The sequence below is a fragment of the Mirounga leonina genome, unplaced genomic scaffold (assembly GCF_011800145.1).
Source record: "Mirounga leonina isolate KUSES-001 unplaced genomic scaffold, KU_Mleo_1.0 Mir_454, whole genome shotgun sequence".
NCBI lineage: Eukaryota > Metazoa > Chordata > Mammalia > Carnivora > Phocidae > Mirounga > Mirounga leonina.
Genome location: NW_023270763.1, coordinates 10,230,923 through 10,248,773, shown reverse-complemented (window position 1 = coordinate 10,248,773; position 17,851 = coordinate 10,230,923). Strand labels below are relative to the sequence as shown.

The 17,851-nt window shown below is 56.0% G+C and overlaps 1 protein-coding gene across 4 annotated transcripts in view; it reads right to left on the bottom strand.

Annotated features, from left to right (window-relative positions):
• The window catches only part of GTF2IRD1 (GTF2I repeat domain containing 1), a 102,565-nt gene that overhangs the window by 27,380 nt on the left and 57,334 nt on the right, over nucleotides 1–17,851 (bottom strand). For 2 of the 4 annotated variants that reach the window (XM_034988683.1, XM_034988687.1), the window contains exons 15-20: nucleotides 12,268–12,315; nucleotides 11,280–11,345; nucleotides 10,082–10,265; nucleotides 4,287–4,336; nucleotides 4,006–4,062; nucleotides 2,667–2,750 (exon numbers count right to left, since the gene is read on the bottom strand). In XM_034988683.1, the coding sequence (XP_034844574.1) occupies nucleotides 2,667–2,750; nucleotides 4,006–4,062; nucleotides 4,287–4,336; nucleotides 10,082–10,265; nucleotides 11,280–11,345; nucleotides 12,268–12,315 (489 nt within the window). The remainder of the gene's footprint in view (nucleotides 1–2,666; nucleotides 2,751–4,005; nucleotides 4,063–4,286; nucleotides 4,337–10,081; nucleotides 10,266–11,279; nucleotides 11,346–12,267; nucleotides 12,316–17,851) is intronic. The other 2 variants (XM_034988685.1, XM_034988684.1) reach the window with 2 other exon arrangements.

Sequence of the window (17,851 nt, the reverse complement as noted above, 5' to 3'; positions counted from 1 at the left end):
CCTCTCTGTGCAAGAAACTAACTTTTATCTCAAGGATACTGGGACTGGTATAACTGGACTCATTTCCCTTTTTGCTCTGGCTCCCAGGGAACTCAGAGCCTGATTTGTCATCTGCATCCCCCATGTACAGAATCTCAGTGGCTTCCTATGACCCCTGACCATTGTTCCTGCCTGTTTTTGTGTTGGTTCTTTTCATTGAGATAAAATTTCCATACCATAAAGCCAACCATTTTAAAACAATCCAAGCGTTTTTAGTGTACACACGAGGTTGTGACATTCTCACCACGAGCTAGTTCCAGGACACGTTCATCACTCTGGGAAGAAACCCTGTGGCCATCTGCAGTCTCTCCCCGTCCCGCCTCCCCGAGCCCTGGTGGCCCCTCATCGACTCTGACTTGACGGATTTGCCTGTTTTTAATTCTTTATCCTGACCGTGCTGCTGACTAGGTTATATGTGATGGCTAAGAGATCCTCACCTCCCAAACGGCCCTTGCTACAATGACCGATGGCCTCCACGTAGCCAAATCCAGTAGACACCTGCGCTTCTCTCGACAGAGTTTGGCACAGATGTCCATGCTCCCCTCCCTGAAGCACTCCCCTTGATGTCCGTGACCCCATGCTGCCGCCTGGACCTGACCTCTAAACACCAGGGCTCCTTGGCCTTTGGTCTGGGTCCTCTTTTTTGCTCCTCTACCCTCCTGGCCTAAGTTTTACATCCAATCCAGACACTTCTCCTGAACAGCAAACTGGATCCCCACTTGCCTATGGGTCATCTCTACTCAGCCCTCAAACTCAACACATCCAAGATGGCACCCATCCTCTCCCCCTCAAGCTACCCCTCCTTGGTGAGGGCGCTGCCCCTTCTCTCTAGCTGACAGTTTGGGGTGGGTGTCTGCCTGTCTGTGAGCCCATGTGCTCCATCCCCCCTCTCTCCCTTGTCACAGTGATAGGTCCCCATCACCCAGTGAGCATGTGGTGTTTCCCTGCCGCAGGGATTGAGTGAGGAATGGACATGTGACTCAGTGGGGACCAATGAGAAACAAGGGGGGGGGCTCAGGGAATTCTACAAAAGAAACCCCTGGCTCTCTGGAGAAAGGCCTCGAAAGAGCCAGCCCTCTCCTTCCCTCCTCAAGGTGCAGGTGGGATGTCTCAACCTGCTGTGGTGGGAAGCCAGCTTGAGACTGATGCCAACATGGTAGAAAGACACCAAGGATTAGCTCTGAACTGCTGGATCCAGTTGATCCTGAAGGCTGCTCTCCTGCTGGATTTCCCAGGCTGTGAGCTGTGGCCCATGATACTGTCCAGAGACAGCTGCACCAACATTCCTCCCATCCCACACACTCCTCTTAGCGTCACGTCGACACTCCCTCACAGAGAACTGGGGCCCTGTGTCCCCTCCCCTTGAACCTGGGCGGGACTTCATAATTACCTCGACCAACAGAGTATGGCAGAGGCTCTGAGGCTGGGACACAAAAGGTGACGGCTTCCACCTGGCTGGCAAATCCAGCCACCATGGGGTCACTACACCGGAGAGTCCACGTGGGGAGAAGGCACAGAAACAGGGACAGAGCCATTCCAGCACCAGCTGGGTCCCCGGCCCAGGGGTCACACACAGGAGGTGACTCCAGCTTCAGCCACCTTCTGACTACAACCCCAGGACAGACTCCGAAGGCGAGCCACCCCCTGAGCCGCTCCCAGACTCCTGACTCACGGACACCACAAGAACAAAGGCCATTGTTACTTTAGGCGGCTCGGTGCAGGCTGATCTGGTCTGTGGTCATAGGAACTGAGTCAGGAGCCTGTTTGTTTTTGTTACTTGACGCCATGAAGCACCTTAACTGCACGAGCTTGTTTTCCTCAAGCCAGACTCAACGGGATGCCTCCCCTCTCCCCTCGCCTCCCTGTTCCCCACCAACTAGGCACCTCCCGACTCTACCTCTGCAGCTCAGCTCCATTCCATCCACCTTCCTCCAGCATCCCTGCCAGGGCCCGGCCAGCCTGTCATCACTCCGGTTCCGAGCTGGTCGCCCAGCCCTGCCCTCTTGCACCCGTTCACCTTCCTCGTGGGCAGCCAGGAAGATACTTTAAAACTACAGAGTGCCTTCTGTCCCTTGAGTCCTCCCAACAAAATACAAAAGCGAGACCATGGTTCCTTTGAAGGCCCTAGGTGACGGGGTTGTGTCCCAGCCACCTCTCCAGGGCCCCTCCCCTCCAGCCCCACTTCCCCACTTCAGCTTCCTGTTCGTTCCTAGGACAAGCCTCAGGGCCTTTACACGTGCTCTTGCCTCGGCCGGCCTGCCCTTCCTTCTCTGTGAGATGAACTTCTTTCTTTAAAGAGGCCTCCCTGGCTCCCGATCCAAGTTATTCTCTCTTGAGCAGCTTGCTCTTTTCCTGCGAAATCATGGAACGGGCCCTCGTCGTTACTAGACTTGGTGTAGTTATTGAATGTCTGTCTCACCTCGCTGGTCTACAGGGCCCAACAGGACAGGGTCCCTTTTCCCTTCAATTCTTTATCCCCAGAGTCTGGCACATAGTAGGTGCTCAAGCAATGTCCGAACGTGAGGGAGTGGTTTTCCCGGAAATGACCACGGCTACGAGTAGGAAGCTCCCGCCTCCCTTCCCATGGCAGCCGGGCTGCCCTCCCGCCTGGGTGCCCCGGGGCTCACCGTATTTCTTATTGAACAGATCCTGGACTTGCTCTCTCAGCGTGTTGGCGATGTCGATGCGCGAGAGTCTAGCGTCATAATTTTCTGCCAAGTGAAAAACAATTATGGATTGGGGCTGTTAAATTAAAAGGCACTTGGGGACTTTTGAGGAATATGATTTTCTGATGATGGGGAGCTCCTTCTCTGGCAATTATCAGATCCTCAGAGTGGGACCCTCAGAGTCCTTCAGAAGGAACATCCAGGTGGAGATGTATGTTTTTCTGGAAGGACCCACGCGGTTGTGACAACAGCCATGAGTGGGAAATTAATTGTTGACATTTGAAAACCACCCAAGCAGTCAATCAGCCCAGGCGGTGAGAGGCCCCACGAGGGGGAGCAGGTTCTGGGGCTTTGGTGGGGCCGGTGGGGAGGGCCACCCCTGGTCAGTCCCTCAGCTGGGGGGCGTCAGTGAAAGAGTCCACGTGCCAACCCATGCCGTGGGGACCCCAGATGGGCCCCTGACCCCGAGAGACTGCAGCCTGGCACTGCCTGGGGAGAGAGAAAGGTGAGGGAAGGAGGGAGGGAATGGACCTCTAGGCGGCTGGGGGTGGGGGGCGTGGTGAGGACCCCCGTCTGCTGTGAGGCTGCGCATGAGGAGCCATGGGTGGGCTGAGCGCTGTGAGGACACCTCATTGTAGCCAGTTCCAGCTACCCGGGGGAGAGAGAGAGAGAGAGATGGGGCAGGGAGCAGCCCCCTCCGGGATCTGGGTCCTATCTCTGGGCGCCCCACTCCCTGGGCTGGCCCATCCTGTCGCTGGTCTCGCTGACCTCTCTCTCTCTCTCTCTCCGCTCAGAGCCACAGGGACCAGCCAAGGGCCACCTGGGGAACAACCGGCCTCGGGGACTCACAGCCACACCCTGGAGCTGTCCCCACACGCATGTGGGACTTCCTGCTTCTGTCTCTCCTGCCTGCCAAGCCACTTGCATTGGTTCAAGCTTCTCCTACCTTCCATCCAGCTTTCTCCCTGCTCACTGCCTCTCGGCCCTTCCTGGCCCAGCCACGGTTCTCCTCCTCCACAGAACCTCCTGGCCCTTGGGGCCCTCGCCCTCCTTTGGCTTCAGGCATTGAGAAGACAGCTGACTGCCTGACACGGAGAGGGCGGGCCCCTGTACCCTGCTGCCCCCCACACCCTTATGGAGCCTCTTCTTCCTGCTCCACCTGCCAGCCAGCCTCACGCAGACCCCCAGGCCCTGATGTCGGGGGCCAGCCCCTCCCACCCACAGCCTGGCCCTCCAAACCCAAGCCAGGTCAAGGTCATGGCACTGGGACAGCTGACCCCATCCTGAGCTGCAACCTTACCTTGGAAACCCTGTCTCTTCAGGCTCTCGTCCACAAGAGGGTCCCCGGAATCCCTCTCTGGGGGCGGGGGAGGAGGGGAGAGAAGCCAGGGTGAGCAGCCAGCTCCTGGGACCCCGGGACAGAGGTGGTATCTCCGGGGGGTGGGGAACCTGACAGGGAGGGCGGTGGGGGATGCTAGGGGAGGTAGGACCAGCGTAGAGGAAGGATGAGGAATGGGGCACAGAGCTGGGACCCCTCCCGCACCCGGCTAGTGTCTCAGCCCGTGACCCTGCGTGGGGTACCTTGGCTGTCCGTGATGGGCTCTTTGACTCCCTCGGTGAGCAGCTCGGGCCTGGAAAACACCACAGCAGGGCAGTTACTGAGGCCCCTCTGGCCCTCCTTGTACAACCCCATTCTGCACCGGAGGCTCCGTCTACACAGCTGAGCAACAGGCCCTCCCAGCTCTGGACAGCCCAGGTCCGGGGTCCCCGTCCCTTCCCCCCGCGCCCCCCAAGCCCCTGCACCTGTCCTGAGGACCCACGCCTGAGATCGGGGGGGGCTGTGCTGGGCTCTGAGGATCCAGTCCAGAGGGAGGACGGCCTGACCCAGACCAAATGGAGGGGACGCCGTCACTCGGTTCCGGGACGCTTCCCACGGGGTCAGTTTTAAGCACAGAGAAGCAGCCGGGGCTGACCATGTGGCAAGATCTCGGAGGGGCAGGGAAAGTCCGGGGTTTCTGGGGGACACCTGAGAACTGCCGTGGCACTCGGAGTCAGGGCCTCGGGGACCGACCCCCGCTTTGCACTCACGTCTGTATCTTGAGACCCCACAAAGCCCTTCCCGGATGTCGTGGAGCCCTCTCCGCATGCTGGAGGCGGGTACTGTTTCCACCGCCCCATTTACAGGATGAGGAGACAGGCACTGACAAGGTGAGTAAGGTGCCCGAGGCCACACAGCAGGAAGGGGCAGGGCTCCATCAAGGCCCGCGCCCCCTCACCCGGCCGCCTCTCCGGATACCCAGATCCTGCTGCCAGAGAGGAACCAAGTCCTCATCCACTGGTCACCTGACTTGGGCAGGGGGGGTGGGGGGGTGCCCTGAGAGTCTGGCCTTTGGCCTCCCTTCTAGGCCGGGTCTCCGTGCCACTGCTTGGCCACCCCCATGACGGGGAGCTCATTACCTCTCCCGGCAGCCTCACCCACCCTAGTCCAGCACCCCAGCCCCATGATACCCTTCAGGAGATTTGAAGGAGGGATTCTGCTACCTGTCCCACTCCATCGTCCCCTGTCAGCCTTCCCCTGGCCAGCCTGACCTCCCCAAGGCCCCCAGCCTGCCACACACTCCAGACCATGCCTCTCTATCCTAAGCAGACAGGCTGCTCCAGCTGGACAGATCTGTAGTGAAAACAGGGCATTTAGAGTCAGCGCTGTATAATAAAGAGTTTGGTCCTTGTCCTGGGTCCTGGAAGGTGACCTCTCATCTTTGGTATTTCTCGAGGGACAGGAATATGAGTGCTTATTCCTGGTGGGATGCTGGGATCACACCTGAGTTTATGCTAACGAGATGACTCGAGGGATTCTGGAAGACGGACCCTGTGATCAGAGGACTGGGGCTTCGAGCCACCTGATACCCGCCCACCCTCCTGATTTCTAGGGAGGGGAGGGGGCTGCAGATGGAGCTCAATCACACAGCCCATGACCCAGTCAAGCACGAATCCCAATAAAAATCGTGGGCACTGAAGCTCGGTGCTGGAGGGTGACATGTCCTGAGATCATGGGGGCCTTGGCTTTCGTGTCTCTCTATTTGGCTGGTCTTGATTAGTATCCTTGATAAAAAACTGTAATTGTAACATAGCACTTTCCTGAGTTCTGTGAGGTTTTCTAGCTAATTATTGAGCCCCGGGGAGCCATGGGGAGCCCTGGATTTTGAGCCATTTGCTCAGAAGTGTAGGTGGCCTAGGGACCCCTGAACTTGCAGCTGGGGTCTGCTAATGCCGGGTGGTCAGTACCGGAACGCCCTGTAGCACTACATGAACCAGAACCTTCCACCTCGACTTCCCTGGGTAGCGGTCTCCTGTCTGTGTGAATCCACCCATGATTTTCAATTTCCAAAGGGTTTCTTAATTTTGGAGAATTGGATGAAAGCAAGGGACCCTCTGCCCAGAAGAAGGTATAGAAGAATATGTTTAGAAGGACGTGGAGGTCAGGTGCAAGCAGAAAGAGTGACAATCAGTGAGTGATGTCTCCTGCAGGTGGTCTCTCATATATATAAACACGCAGCTAACCCTTGAACAACACGGGTTCGAACTGCATGGGTCCACTTACATGCACGTTTTCTTCAACACAGTACTGTAAATTCGTTTTCTCCTCTTTATATTTTCTCTTTATGTTTTCATTTTTGTAGCTTACTTTATTGTAATAATGCAGTATATTATACATATAACATAAAATACATGGTAATCACCTGTTTATGCTATCGGTAGGACTTTTGGTCAACAGTAGGCTATTAGTAGTTATGGGGTTTTTTTTCTTTCTTAAAGATTTATTTATTTTAGGGGGGAGGGGCAGAGGGAGAGGGAGAATCTCAAGTAGATGCCCCATCAAGCGTGTAGCCTGATGGGGGGCTCGATCCCAGGACCCCGAGATCATGACCTGAACCAAAGGCAGATGCTTAACCAACTGAGCCACCCAGGCGCCCCTTATCTGCTTATAGTGGACACACAGTGTTACATTCGTTTCAGATCTAAGTAGCTAGGTTTTTGGGGAGTCAAAAGTTATACATGAATTTTCAACTGCACAGGGGCTCAGGGGAGGGTCGGCACTCCTAACCCCCGTATTGTTCAAGGGTCAACTCTCTGTTTTTATGGGCTGAACTGTGTCCCCTTCAAATTTCATATGTTAAAGCCCTGACCCCCCAGTACCTTGGAATGTGACTGTATTTTTTTTTTTAAAGATTTTATTTATTTATTTGACAGAGAGAGACACAGCAAGAGAGGGAACACAAGCAGGGGGAGTGGGAGAGGGAGAAGCAGGCTCCCCGCAGAGCAGGGAGCCCGATGCGGGACTCGATCCCAGGACCCTGGGATCATGACCTGAGCTGAAGGCAGACGCTTAATGACTGAGCCACCCAGGCGCCCCGTGACTGTATTTGAAGGAGTCTTTAAAGAGGTGGTTAAATTTCAATGAGGACATCAGGGGGGGCCCTCATCCCCTGCCTGGTGCCCTTATAAGAAGAGATTAGGTCACATGGAAAGAGACACCAGGGATGTGTGCACACGGAGAAAAGGTGACTTGGAGGCACGGTGAAGGGGACAGGCCTCGGGAGAAACCAAACCTGCCAGCACCTTGACCTTGGACTTCGAGCCTCCAGAACGGTGAGAAATAAATTTCTGCTGTCAGCCGCCCCCCCACGTGTCATGTTATGTTATGGCAACTCCAGCAGACCCAGATGCACGTACACACAAATACACAGAAGATAAATATGGATGCTCTACTGAGATGGAACTTACATGCCATAAAATTCACTTTCAAAGTATGCCAATCTGTGGTTTTTAGTATGTTCACGAAATCATTGATACAGCTGTACTTCTACCTCATTCCAGAACATTTACATCACCCCCCCCCCCACCAAAGGCACCCTTCTCTAAAGTAAGATCAATGACAAGTGGCTCTTTTATGCTTAATATACCCAACAGTATTTTCTGATTTTTATTTTTTTTTTTTTCTGCTGATTTTTAAAATGAGAAACAACAAAATAAATATACTAAGGGCTCGATCTCTCAGAATCACCCAGCAAGGCCACCCCCAAATGCTGCGCCTGGCAAAGCTCATCGCGCTCTCCTACGTGAGTCCTAGTCTTTGCTTGGCTTTCAGGAAACTGGAATCAGTTAAACTTACTTTTTAAAACGGATATGTTTTTAAAGACACGAAATCCAAATCCAGGCAACCACATGAATGAATCTCAAAAGCTAAGTGAAAGGAGCCAACTCAAAAGGCAGCCACCGAATCACTGTACTTGTAGGATGTTCTGGAAAAGGCAAAACGATGACAAAAGATATGTCGGCGGTCGCCAAGAGCTAGGGTGGCCCACAAAGGGACACAAGGGAAGGTTTCGGGGTGATAGGACTGTCCCGTATCTTGATGGTGGTGGTGGTTATATGACATATGAGCTTGCCAAAGTTCAAAGGGGTATACAACTAAAAACGGTGAATTTTGCTGACTGTCATTGAACTCCAATAAACCTGACATTAGAAAAAAAAAAAAAACCCATCTCGATTGAGTACTGAGTGCGCCAGCCCTTCGCTGAGCCTTGACTTCCACTGCCACTCTGGGAAGTGGTACAGTGCTTCCTGTTTAACAACCTGGAGCAAGCTGCCCAAGGTCATGGGGAGGAGCGGGAGGTCCGGACTCAGACCCAGGAGCTGGTCTTCAAGTCTGACAGAGAGCCACCGGGCTAACCTGCCTCCCTTTCTAAGTATAAAGCAGCGTGAGAAAATGCTCGTGAGCACAGGAGATTGAGAAGCTGTGTCTGCACTGAACAATGAGAAAGGTCAGCTCGTGAGGACGTGCCGTGAAACTTGGCTCCCCCTGCTGAGTCGCCCAAATGCTTCTGGTTCTCCGTCTGGAGGATGGATGTGGCAGGCGGCCCCCCTGTGACACGTCCCTCCTGAATCAGGACATTCAGGACATTCAGCTCCCGACGTCCTGTCCCCACCCCACCCTCTCCCCTGAGCAGGGGGTGAGTCCCGTTTTCCACCTGCCACCACCCTGTCCCCGGGGCCAGAGCAAAGCCTTCTTGCTGGTCCCTGCTTCTGTGCCTGCCCACAGCCCCGAGGTCCCCTTGTACCTCACAGCTGGAGGAAAAAAAATAAAGACCAGATCATGTCATAGTCTCCTCGGGATGTTCCAGTGAGTTCTCATTCATTGTAACATAAAATCAGAACTCTTTAAGCCAGGCCAGGACCATGCATGATCTGGCCCCTGCTCCCTCCTAGGCTTTACCACCCTTCCCTCGCTCACCGTGTGCAGCCACACTGGCGTGTCACTGGTCTTCAAACACACAAGCATGCCCCTGCCCCAGGGCCTTTGCACCTGCTCTTCCCTCTGCCTGAATGCCACCAGATATCGGCATGCCTCGCTTCCTCATATAGGTTCCTCCTGTCCCTCTCTGCCCCCAGACCCTAGGTTCTAGCATTTATCTCTACCTGACATTAGATGGTAGTTTTAGTCAACGAGACTGGCCAACTCGAGGGCAGACCTCGGCATGAGCTGCTTCTCACAGGCTGGCCCGCAGTTGGCACTCAGATGTATGTGCCGAAGGAAGGAACCATATGTGCATTATTTGGGTCTCTTGGAGTACCCCCTTCCTTGTTCCTCCTGGTGCAAACCAGGCCCCCGGGGGAGAGCGCCCTGCCCCACGCCCCATCACCCGCCATGAAGGATGTCATGAATTTTCCAGTTTGGGGGCCATCTACTCCCCTAGCGGGAGCAAACCCTTAGGACTCTCCTCCTTCTTGTCACTTTCAAGCAAACCAAGCCTAAATTGACATAATAGTATCACACAGTAGCAACAAACAGGTCACCCCAGACCCGCCCCCCCCACCTTAAATCAATAGCTGCCTCCATCTTTTCCACAGGGACTGTATGTCTGAGCTGGGCTCACAGGCTGGATATGCGGAGCTCCACTGGGCCCTCGAAGACAAAAACGAGATGCCCAGGGAAACAGAAAGGACCTGCCACCACCATATTTTCCAACCCTGGGATAATGGGCCACTGCCCTCAGCAGCGCCCCGATGCCCCCGGTCCAGGATACCAACACACGCCCAGAGAATGTGCAGAACGGTCCAGGAAAGGAAGCCGGCGGGCAGATTCCCACTGCACATGGTGACAAACAGGCGGGTTGCTTCGGGTTTCACAGGCCCGGGCAGGGTCTGAGCAACCTCCCGCCTGCCCAACTGTGGCCAAACTTTATCTAACGCCCCACTGTGTCCAAACAACAAAAAAGCCTGCCCCGATCTGAAGACGAAGATGGCACTCTGGCACCACTCCCAGGAGCCGGGTCAGCCTGGAGGGGCCCCCTGTGGACGCGGCCAAGCCTTACCTCTTGATGACAAACTGGATGCTGTTGCTGGCCTCCAGGATCTTCCGGAGCTTGGCGATCCCGAAGCAGTTGGGCCTGCGGAGGGAGATGCCTTCAGGCAGCCCCACCACAAACAGCTCCTCTGGGTACATCAGGAACTTGGAGTAGGGCACCTTGACGGGCTCCGAGATGCCAATGGCCTTGGCTGCAGAAACACGGCTGCTGTAGGGCCATCCAGCTATGGGGCCATGAGCCCCGGCTCTAGCCTCCCGCGTCTGTGCAGGGCCGGGGGGGCGGTGCACGTGCCAGGGCTCTCTCGAGAGTCAGTGCTTAGTTGACCCCCCAACCCTCCTGAGAGGTGGGTACCGTGACCCCAGTCTGCAGATAAGAGACCAGGAGCTCAGAGGGGGACGGGACTCAGGTAGCGGAGCCCCAGAGCTGGGGGATGCGAACCCGAGTCAGTGGGACCCCCAAACCCTCGTACCCAGGCAGTGCACAAGAAACCACCGATGGCTGGTGAGACCTGGTTTTGGCTCCGCCCAAGCCCGCTATCCCTGGGCTGCCAGAAAGGACTTCCAGAGAGCCCCCCGTTATCCATACATAACCCCAAACTCTGGGTGGCCCAACCCCATGCCTTGGGAATGGGACAGGTCGGAGGCCCAGGCCGGGCACTACCCCTCACACTCGGACAAGCCATATCATTTCCCCAAGCCTCATGTCTCCTCATCTGTCAAATGGGTACAAGGACACAGGGGTTTTGTGAGATGGAAGAACTTGCGTGAAGCCCCTGGCCAGTGCCTGGCAAACCACTGGGGCCTCATAAAAGAACAGCCTCCCCTGCCTCCTGGCCCTGCCCCATCCTCTTTCCTGGACTCTTGAGTAGGAAAGGTCTTGCTGTGTGTGTGTCCTCCCGAGGACCCAGAATGAGGGTGTCCATGAGGACGGAGGAGCGGTTCTGGCAGTGGACAGAGCGGGCTCTCCAACCTGAGGCCAAGGCCGACCGGGAGCGGGCAGGTGATGGAGAAGGCAACGGGGGCCACGGTGCTGGGGGGGGGGGTTCCCTGGGTGTCCCCATCCCCTTCCCAGTGGGCCCTGGCCCCTCCGTCCCCTCCCTGCCTCATGTCAGAGCAGGGAGCAGCAGGGGCCCCACGTCCCTCTGCAAGCAGGGCAGCTAGAGAGAGGGCGAGCTGCCCGGGGCCCCGGCTGGCTCCTGGCTCACCGTATCGCGTGTTGAAGAGAAGCTCGACCTGCTTCCGCAGGGGCCGGATCACGTCACCGTGGCTGTCTGGAAGGCAAAAGGCAGCCTGTTGGGCCTCCCCAGGGCCAGCAGCACCCCGCTTCTCAGCTCATGTCCCAGCTCTGCCGGCATCATTCTTGGCCCATCTGCATTGGGACCTTGAAATGGGGGGAGGCTGGGGTGGTGGGGGTAGCAGCTAACCTATTTCCTCAGAAATGGCACCCCCAGACGGGTCCGCATTTCCTGAACTCAAAATGTCTGCTTCTAAAATCAGGTCTAAGGTATCGCTGGGCCTGAATGACAATTCGGAAGACTTTGCAGCCTAAGAACGACCACAGATCTTTCGAAGCGTGTGTCATTCTAGACCAGCTCAGGAAGTGACTTAGCTAGTGGGTGAGTGTTAGGCCAGCAAACTGAGTACGCTGCCACCAGGTGGCAGTGGACTTTTCTACCCCCACCCCAGGTCAGGCTGGGTTTAGGGCAAAGACCCTTCTCTCCTCACACACCCACTCACATTCCATTCCAGGGGCAGATACTCCCAAGAGGAAACAGACCCATCCCCACTTTGATCTCTCATCCTGCACAACTCTCACTCAGCAGGAAGAGAATGAGGGGTGTTCCTGAGAATGAGCAGGTCTGCTGGACACAAAGCCAATTTTGTGCTTCCTGGCTTCAATACTACTTGCTCAGACTCCAGACTTAAAACCTTTGTGAAAGAAGCAGGGTATGTATAAAAACAAAGACAGAGAATGCTCTGCACTTCCCTTACCAGAAAGACCTGCTTGTGCCTCTGATCAGGTACCTCCTAGTTCTAGAAGACAGGTCTATAAGCCTCCTCCCAGGACTCCCACCTCCAAACGGGGTGTTGGGGAGAGATGGGGTGGAGAGAACCAATAGGGAGAGGAAAGGCGGGGGAGGGTAGGAGAGATGGGGTGACGGGCTGAAAGGTGGGAGGTGGACAGCGCCTCACCCTCTACGGGCCTCTCCTCGGGCCGTGGGTCCTCGCTGGGGCCTTTCTCTGAAAGAGAAGAGAGGGTGCCAGGAAGCCACAAGCACCATCTCCCCAGGAACGTCAGGCCAGACAAGGGGGGTGCAGCAGGCTGACTCTGGAGCAGAGCATAGCGACCCCCCGAATGGGATCAGGGACCTCGATCCTGTACAGGCACCCCACCCTTGTCCTCACACAAGAAGGCCAAGTTCAGAGCCAGGTATCGGAGCACATTCAGTTCGCACTGTCTGGAGACCAGACCCACGTTGGTCGGTCCTTCTTTCCGGGTGCTAGGCTCTGCTCGAGGCACTAGGACATGCAGGGACAAGACAAAGCCCTGTCCTCTGCTGTGACACCAGCTCGAACACAGAAGGCCAGTCAGCAGGGATGCCGTGAAGAAAGGTGGTCGGGTAAGGGGAGGGCAGGTGGGGGGGCGTGGAGCTACCCCAGGTCAGGTGGTCCACGGGGCTCTCTGATGAGATGGCACTGATCCTCGCCTAAGCTCACAGCAACAGACCCAGCCTTGTCCCCAGATAGCCAGGATGTGGCGCGTCAACTGCGAAGGGGAGTGCAGAAGCTGTATGGGGGTGGGGGACCCTGCTGGCCTGGGGGGGGGGCGTGGAGAGGAGGGGAGCACCTGGGCTGGAGATGAGAGTCTAGGAAAAGCAGTAGGGGAGAAGGACACAGGCAGGGAGGGAGGAGCAGCATGGGGGGCGGTGGCAAACGGAGGTTCTGACTGGAGGAGGAGGAAGTAGGTGCGCACGGACACCGGGACTGGGGTGCAGGGTTGGGGACAGCCATGCTGCAGGGCCTCCCTCAGCAGCACCCCTTCATTACCAGGGGTGGAGCCAGGAAGGCATCAAGGGCTGGTCAGTACTTGTAACAAGCGGGAGGAGGCTGTAATTTGGGAAGCTGGTGGGCGCTGTGGTGCCAGGTGCTTTCACACGCAGGACTAAGCCTCCAAGGGCCTGTGTTGGCCCACGACGTGCAGCCAAGCTGGAGAGCAGCGGAACTGGTGGAGCCCAGGTCTGCCAGACTCCAGGCCAGCGTCCATCTGCTCTCCCGCCGGCTCCCGGAGGGAGCATGTGGGGACAAGGGAGACCAGGGCACGGTCCCCTGTCCCCAGGCGGGAATGGTGAGCTGGAAGGAAAGGGGCTGGTCCCGGGAGAGCTGCCAGGAGTCCAAATTCGCTCAGGATGGAGGGAAAGGTGAGCCTGCACCTGGGATCACCAGACAAGCCTGAGGCTTGGGGCTCAGCGTGGAAGGCGCTGCAAGATTCTGGAGGGTTGCCCCTATGCTCAGCCGACTTGAAAAGGTTGAGGGCCAGCCCTGGGCTTCAGGCCTCAACCTTCCTCAGGGAAATGGGCTCACTGTGGGCAGTGGATGCTAGGCCCTCCTGCCTTGGCTTGAAGACTTTCCTCTGGCTGCAGTAGCAGCCCCAGCAAGCTGGGAGAAGCAGAACTGCCTGGAAACATCTCTCAGCCATCGACGTAGGGCCATTTGGAAGATCACTATCTCAGCTCCCTCCCTACTCGGCTGCCGACCTGGGTCACGTGGTTTACGTGGCTCTCATGTCCCCTGGCTCAGCTGTCCGCAGCGGTAACGGATCTGGTGACACTCCTACACTGTCCCTGTCCCACCTCCCACCCCATGTTGGTGTGCCTCGATCTCCTCCCAGGCAAGCAAGCAGAGCCCCATCCACAGCCAGCTTCTGGAAGGTCCTGCTAATCCACTGCATTTTTGCCATTTCCAGATGAAGGGGGGGGTCAGTCAGGGAGAGAGGAGTCTGGTGGGACCCGCAGGGCCACCAGAGACTTTTCCTGGGCAGGGACCTGTGACAAGGGGTCAGGTAATGGTCAGTCCCAGGGGAAGGGAACCACCCAAGTGTCACACCTGGAGCACTAATTAAGGTTACAAGGTGGCCTGGAGGGACACGAGGGGGGAGACCTGGCCAGGGAGTCTGTCCCTGCCATGAGCTGGCCATGTGCCATCATTCTGGGAGTAGCAACAAGGAGCCAAGATCCATCCGGAGCCCGGGCAGGAGAGGACCCGCCCCCGCCGTGCAACGAATCCAGGTATCCTCGGCCCCACCAAGGAGGGGCTTCTGTTGGGCTGGGGCCACTCCTGGGGGGCTGTGACCCGTCTGCTTTGGAGTCCCCAATTCCAAACGTGGGGAACTCACCAGATACTCCACCCAGGTGTTGGGGGCTGGGCTATTTACCCTGAATGAGCCCCCTGCAACTGGCTCACTGTGCCCCCCTTTCAACTGAGAATAACTGGCAACACCCTCCAGATATGATCAAGGACACGCCAACTATCCCAGCACTCTAGAGATGTCCAAGGCACCAGGTAAGGGAGGGAGGGACAACCTGTACAAAATCATAGCCACACATGCAGAAAAAGGACATACGAAGGACCCGAGGAGGGGGCGCAGAACTCTGTCCGGGGCACAGAACTCTGCATCATTTATTTTATCATGCATACGTGTCAGCAGAAAAAGCACACGCACAGGGACGCATGGACACACACACACCCCGTTCGAAACCACGGTGGTCCTGAGGGCCTCAGAATCTTCCAACTTCGTTGGTTTTGAGTGGGGTGCTTGGAAAGGCACCTCGGACAGGCAGTCAGCAAACCTGAGCTCCAGCCCAAGGCTGGGTGCCCCTGGGCAGGTGGACTGGCCCGGCTGGACCTCAGGTTCCCACCCTCTGTCACGCCAAAGAGGAGAAGCCATTCCAATAGGCCCATTGGCCCATGGCCGCCCAGCCCCCTGGGGTCCAGACGGAGATGGATACCCACGATCTCCTCTAACAGCACTGTGACCACAGCCTGGTACCCTGCGACCTTGGGGGCCAGGCTCCTCTGTCAGCTCATCCTGAGCTGCGGGTCACCTGAATGCCCCCCCCAACCCCCAGTTTCTCCAGAGACTGTTGTCAAGTCTGGTCCTGCCCAGCCCATCCAGAATAGTCTTTCTTCACGACCAAGGTATTAAAAGCCCATCCCAACTGGCTGAGGAAATGAAAAAGATAACACCACTTAACCTCGCATAGCTACTGTTCCAGCGGTTTCTTTCTTGTTTGTTTAACCAGTGATTATGTTTTCAACAGTTGCAAACAGAGCAGCCTTGTCCCTTCTGTGCTCTCCCCTCGCTGCTTATTTTTGGTGGCTACTAACAGTCCATCAGGAGGATGCCACCAACAGGTCCCCGCCAGGTGGGCCGGCTCTTTCCAGTTCTTTCTTTACCAGTAACACGGCCACGAACAGCCCCGTGCGGAAGACACTGTCCGTGTTTCAGATCATTTCCTAGGACCGGACCCCAGGAACCCCCAGGGGGTGCTCATTTTGACAGCTCGTCAAGCTGACCAATTTCCTGAGAAAGCAACTTGGCAAGCTGCATCCTTACCGGCACCAGAGGGGCACCCATTTCCCAACATGCTCAACAAAGGTTCCGCCAGATTAAGGGGTGCAGAAGAGATGTCCCCTTTTCGTTTCCTTGAGGCTGCACGTGTTTGTGTTGCTTGCTGTCTCTTTTTTTGCATGCGATCATCCATCCGAGCTGCGGTGGACACTGGGATGTACCACTCGGGTCCCCTCCCAGGGGCGACTCCCGTCCCACGACTGATTGAGGATAGCCCAGGCCAACTTGGAACAATGCCAAGGGGCCATTCTGGCCGCAGAGCTTCTCATGGGGCCAGCAGAGGCTGTCAGTGGGGCCGCATCATGCCTCCACCTCCCTCCCGGCCCCCCACGCTCCCACCCCCTTTTTTACTTAACTGCTGAGCCCAAGGGCAGCCCCTAATAATCCCCCGCCCATTAAACACCAGCTTGGGGTCTGTTCCCTGGGGAACACCACCCGTGTGACATGTGTCCTTGGGCTGGGAGTTTTTCCTGTGGGTTCCAGCCCAGCGTTCTGGTCTCTGAAGGCCACGGGGAACGTCATTCCCGGGGACACTGCCCATCCTGTCCCAAGGCACCTGCCAACTGCGTAATCTTACCGCCTGAACTACCTTTGCCTGACTGATAAATACGAGAGGAAGGACCGAGCCCCCAGGACACCGTGGGAAAGCTCCCCCAGGAGGAGGCTGGGGTCCCCATGCCACCCCGCTTCCCCAGCTGGCCCGCCGTTGGCCCCAGATCCTGGTGTCCCATGAGCCGACTCATCAATGAGCCCACACTGGGTCCCTTCTCATGGTTCAGTCATCCGTATGGAAATGGGCTCCAGAACCGAGCCTGGGACGGGCATGTGCTTGACCTGTCTGTGGTTTGGACAAACCGCCTGGAAGTCTGTTTTCCATGGCCGGTCATCTTCTGTCCCCCATGACCCTGCTCCAGTGCTGTGGACCGGGGATCTTTGGGATTATCTGCCTGGGATCTGACTCCTCAGAAGCTGGAGCCTGAGAGGCCCCCCCAGCAGCTCTGCAGACCCTGCGTATTGCCCCACCGAGCGGGACTCCCGGGTCCTCTTCCCGCTCTCCTGTTTCCAGACCCATTCTCCCTGACAGAGAAGACAGATGCAGACGAGGAGCAGAGATGTTCTGCTTTAATTCTGTCGCCAATGAACACGGCACCACCCACCTGGGCCTGCAGGAAACCTTGTTTTTCCAGTCATGTGTCTATTTTTGGTCGGGGTTGGGGGGGAATTTCTCAAGTGCAGCAAAGCACGCAGAAGAATATTATAATAAACACCCGTGTACCCACCAGCCGGAATGAGTATGTTAGCATTTTGTCATTTTTGAACCTGATTTTTTAATAAAACATTAAACAACACTGTTTTTTTTGGAATTTTGAAACAATGTTTCCAAACTTACATAAAATGCTGTGTCATCCATATCTTTCTGCAGTTGCTTTTCACGCTGAACGTTCTCTTTCTGAGACCTCTTTGCCCTGTTTATTTAATTTTACTGTTTTCAAGTAATCTCTATGCCCCATGTGGGGCTCGAACTCATGATCCCGAGATCAAGAGTCGCACGCTCCACTAAGTGAGCCAGCCGGGTGCCCCTGCGCGGGTCATTTAAGTGCCACCTGCTATACGCTTTTGCATGGTATCCTTCCGGCACCCCTGCCTTCCACTCCCAATCAAGCCCACACCAGATATCACACACACGGGAAACACACAAAAGACAGTCCAGTCCCCTTCTTCATGTTTCGTGGCCTGGCCCTGCATCTTGTATTACAAAGCTTTCCAAAGTTTAATTATTTGAGTACTAACATCATTTTCTAGCCTGTGAACCTTGTGTCCTATACTTAATATGCTATTTGTCTTTGTGATAACCAACTTCTAAAAAACTTCACCTAGGGGCACCTGGGTGGCTCAATCAGTTGAGTGTCCAACTCTTGATTTTTGGTTTAGATCAGGATCTCAGGGTCCTGGGATTGAGCCCCGTCCTGGGCTGTTCGCTCAGCATGGAGTCTGCTTGGGATCCTCTCCCTCCGTCTCCCTCTGCTCCTGCCCGCACTCTTGTTCGCACTCTCTCTCTCAAATAATCTTTTTTTTAAAAGATTTTATTTATTTATTTGACAGAGAAAGAGAGAGGCAACACAAGCGGGGGGAAGTGGGAGAGGGAGA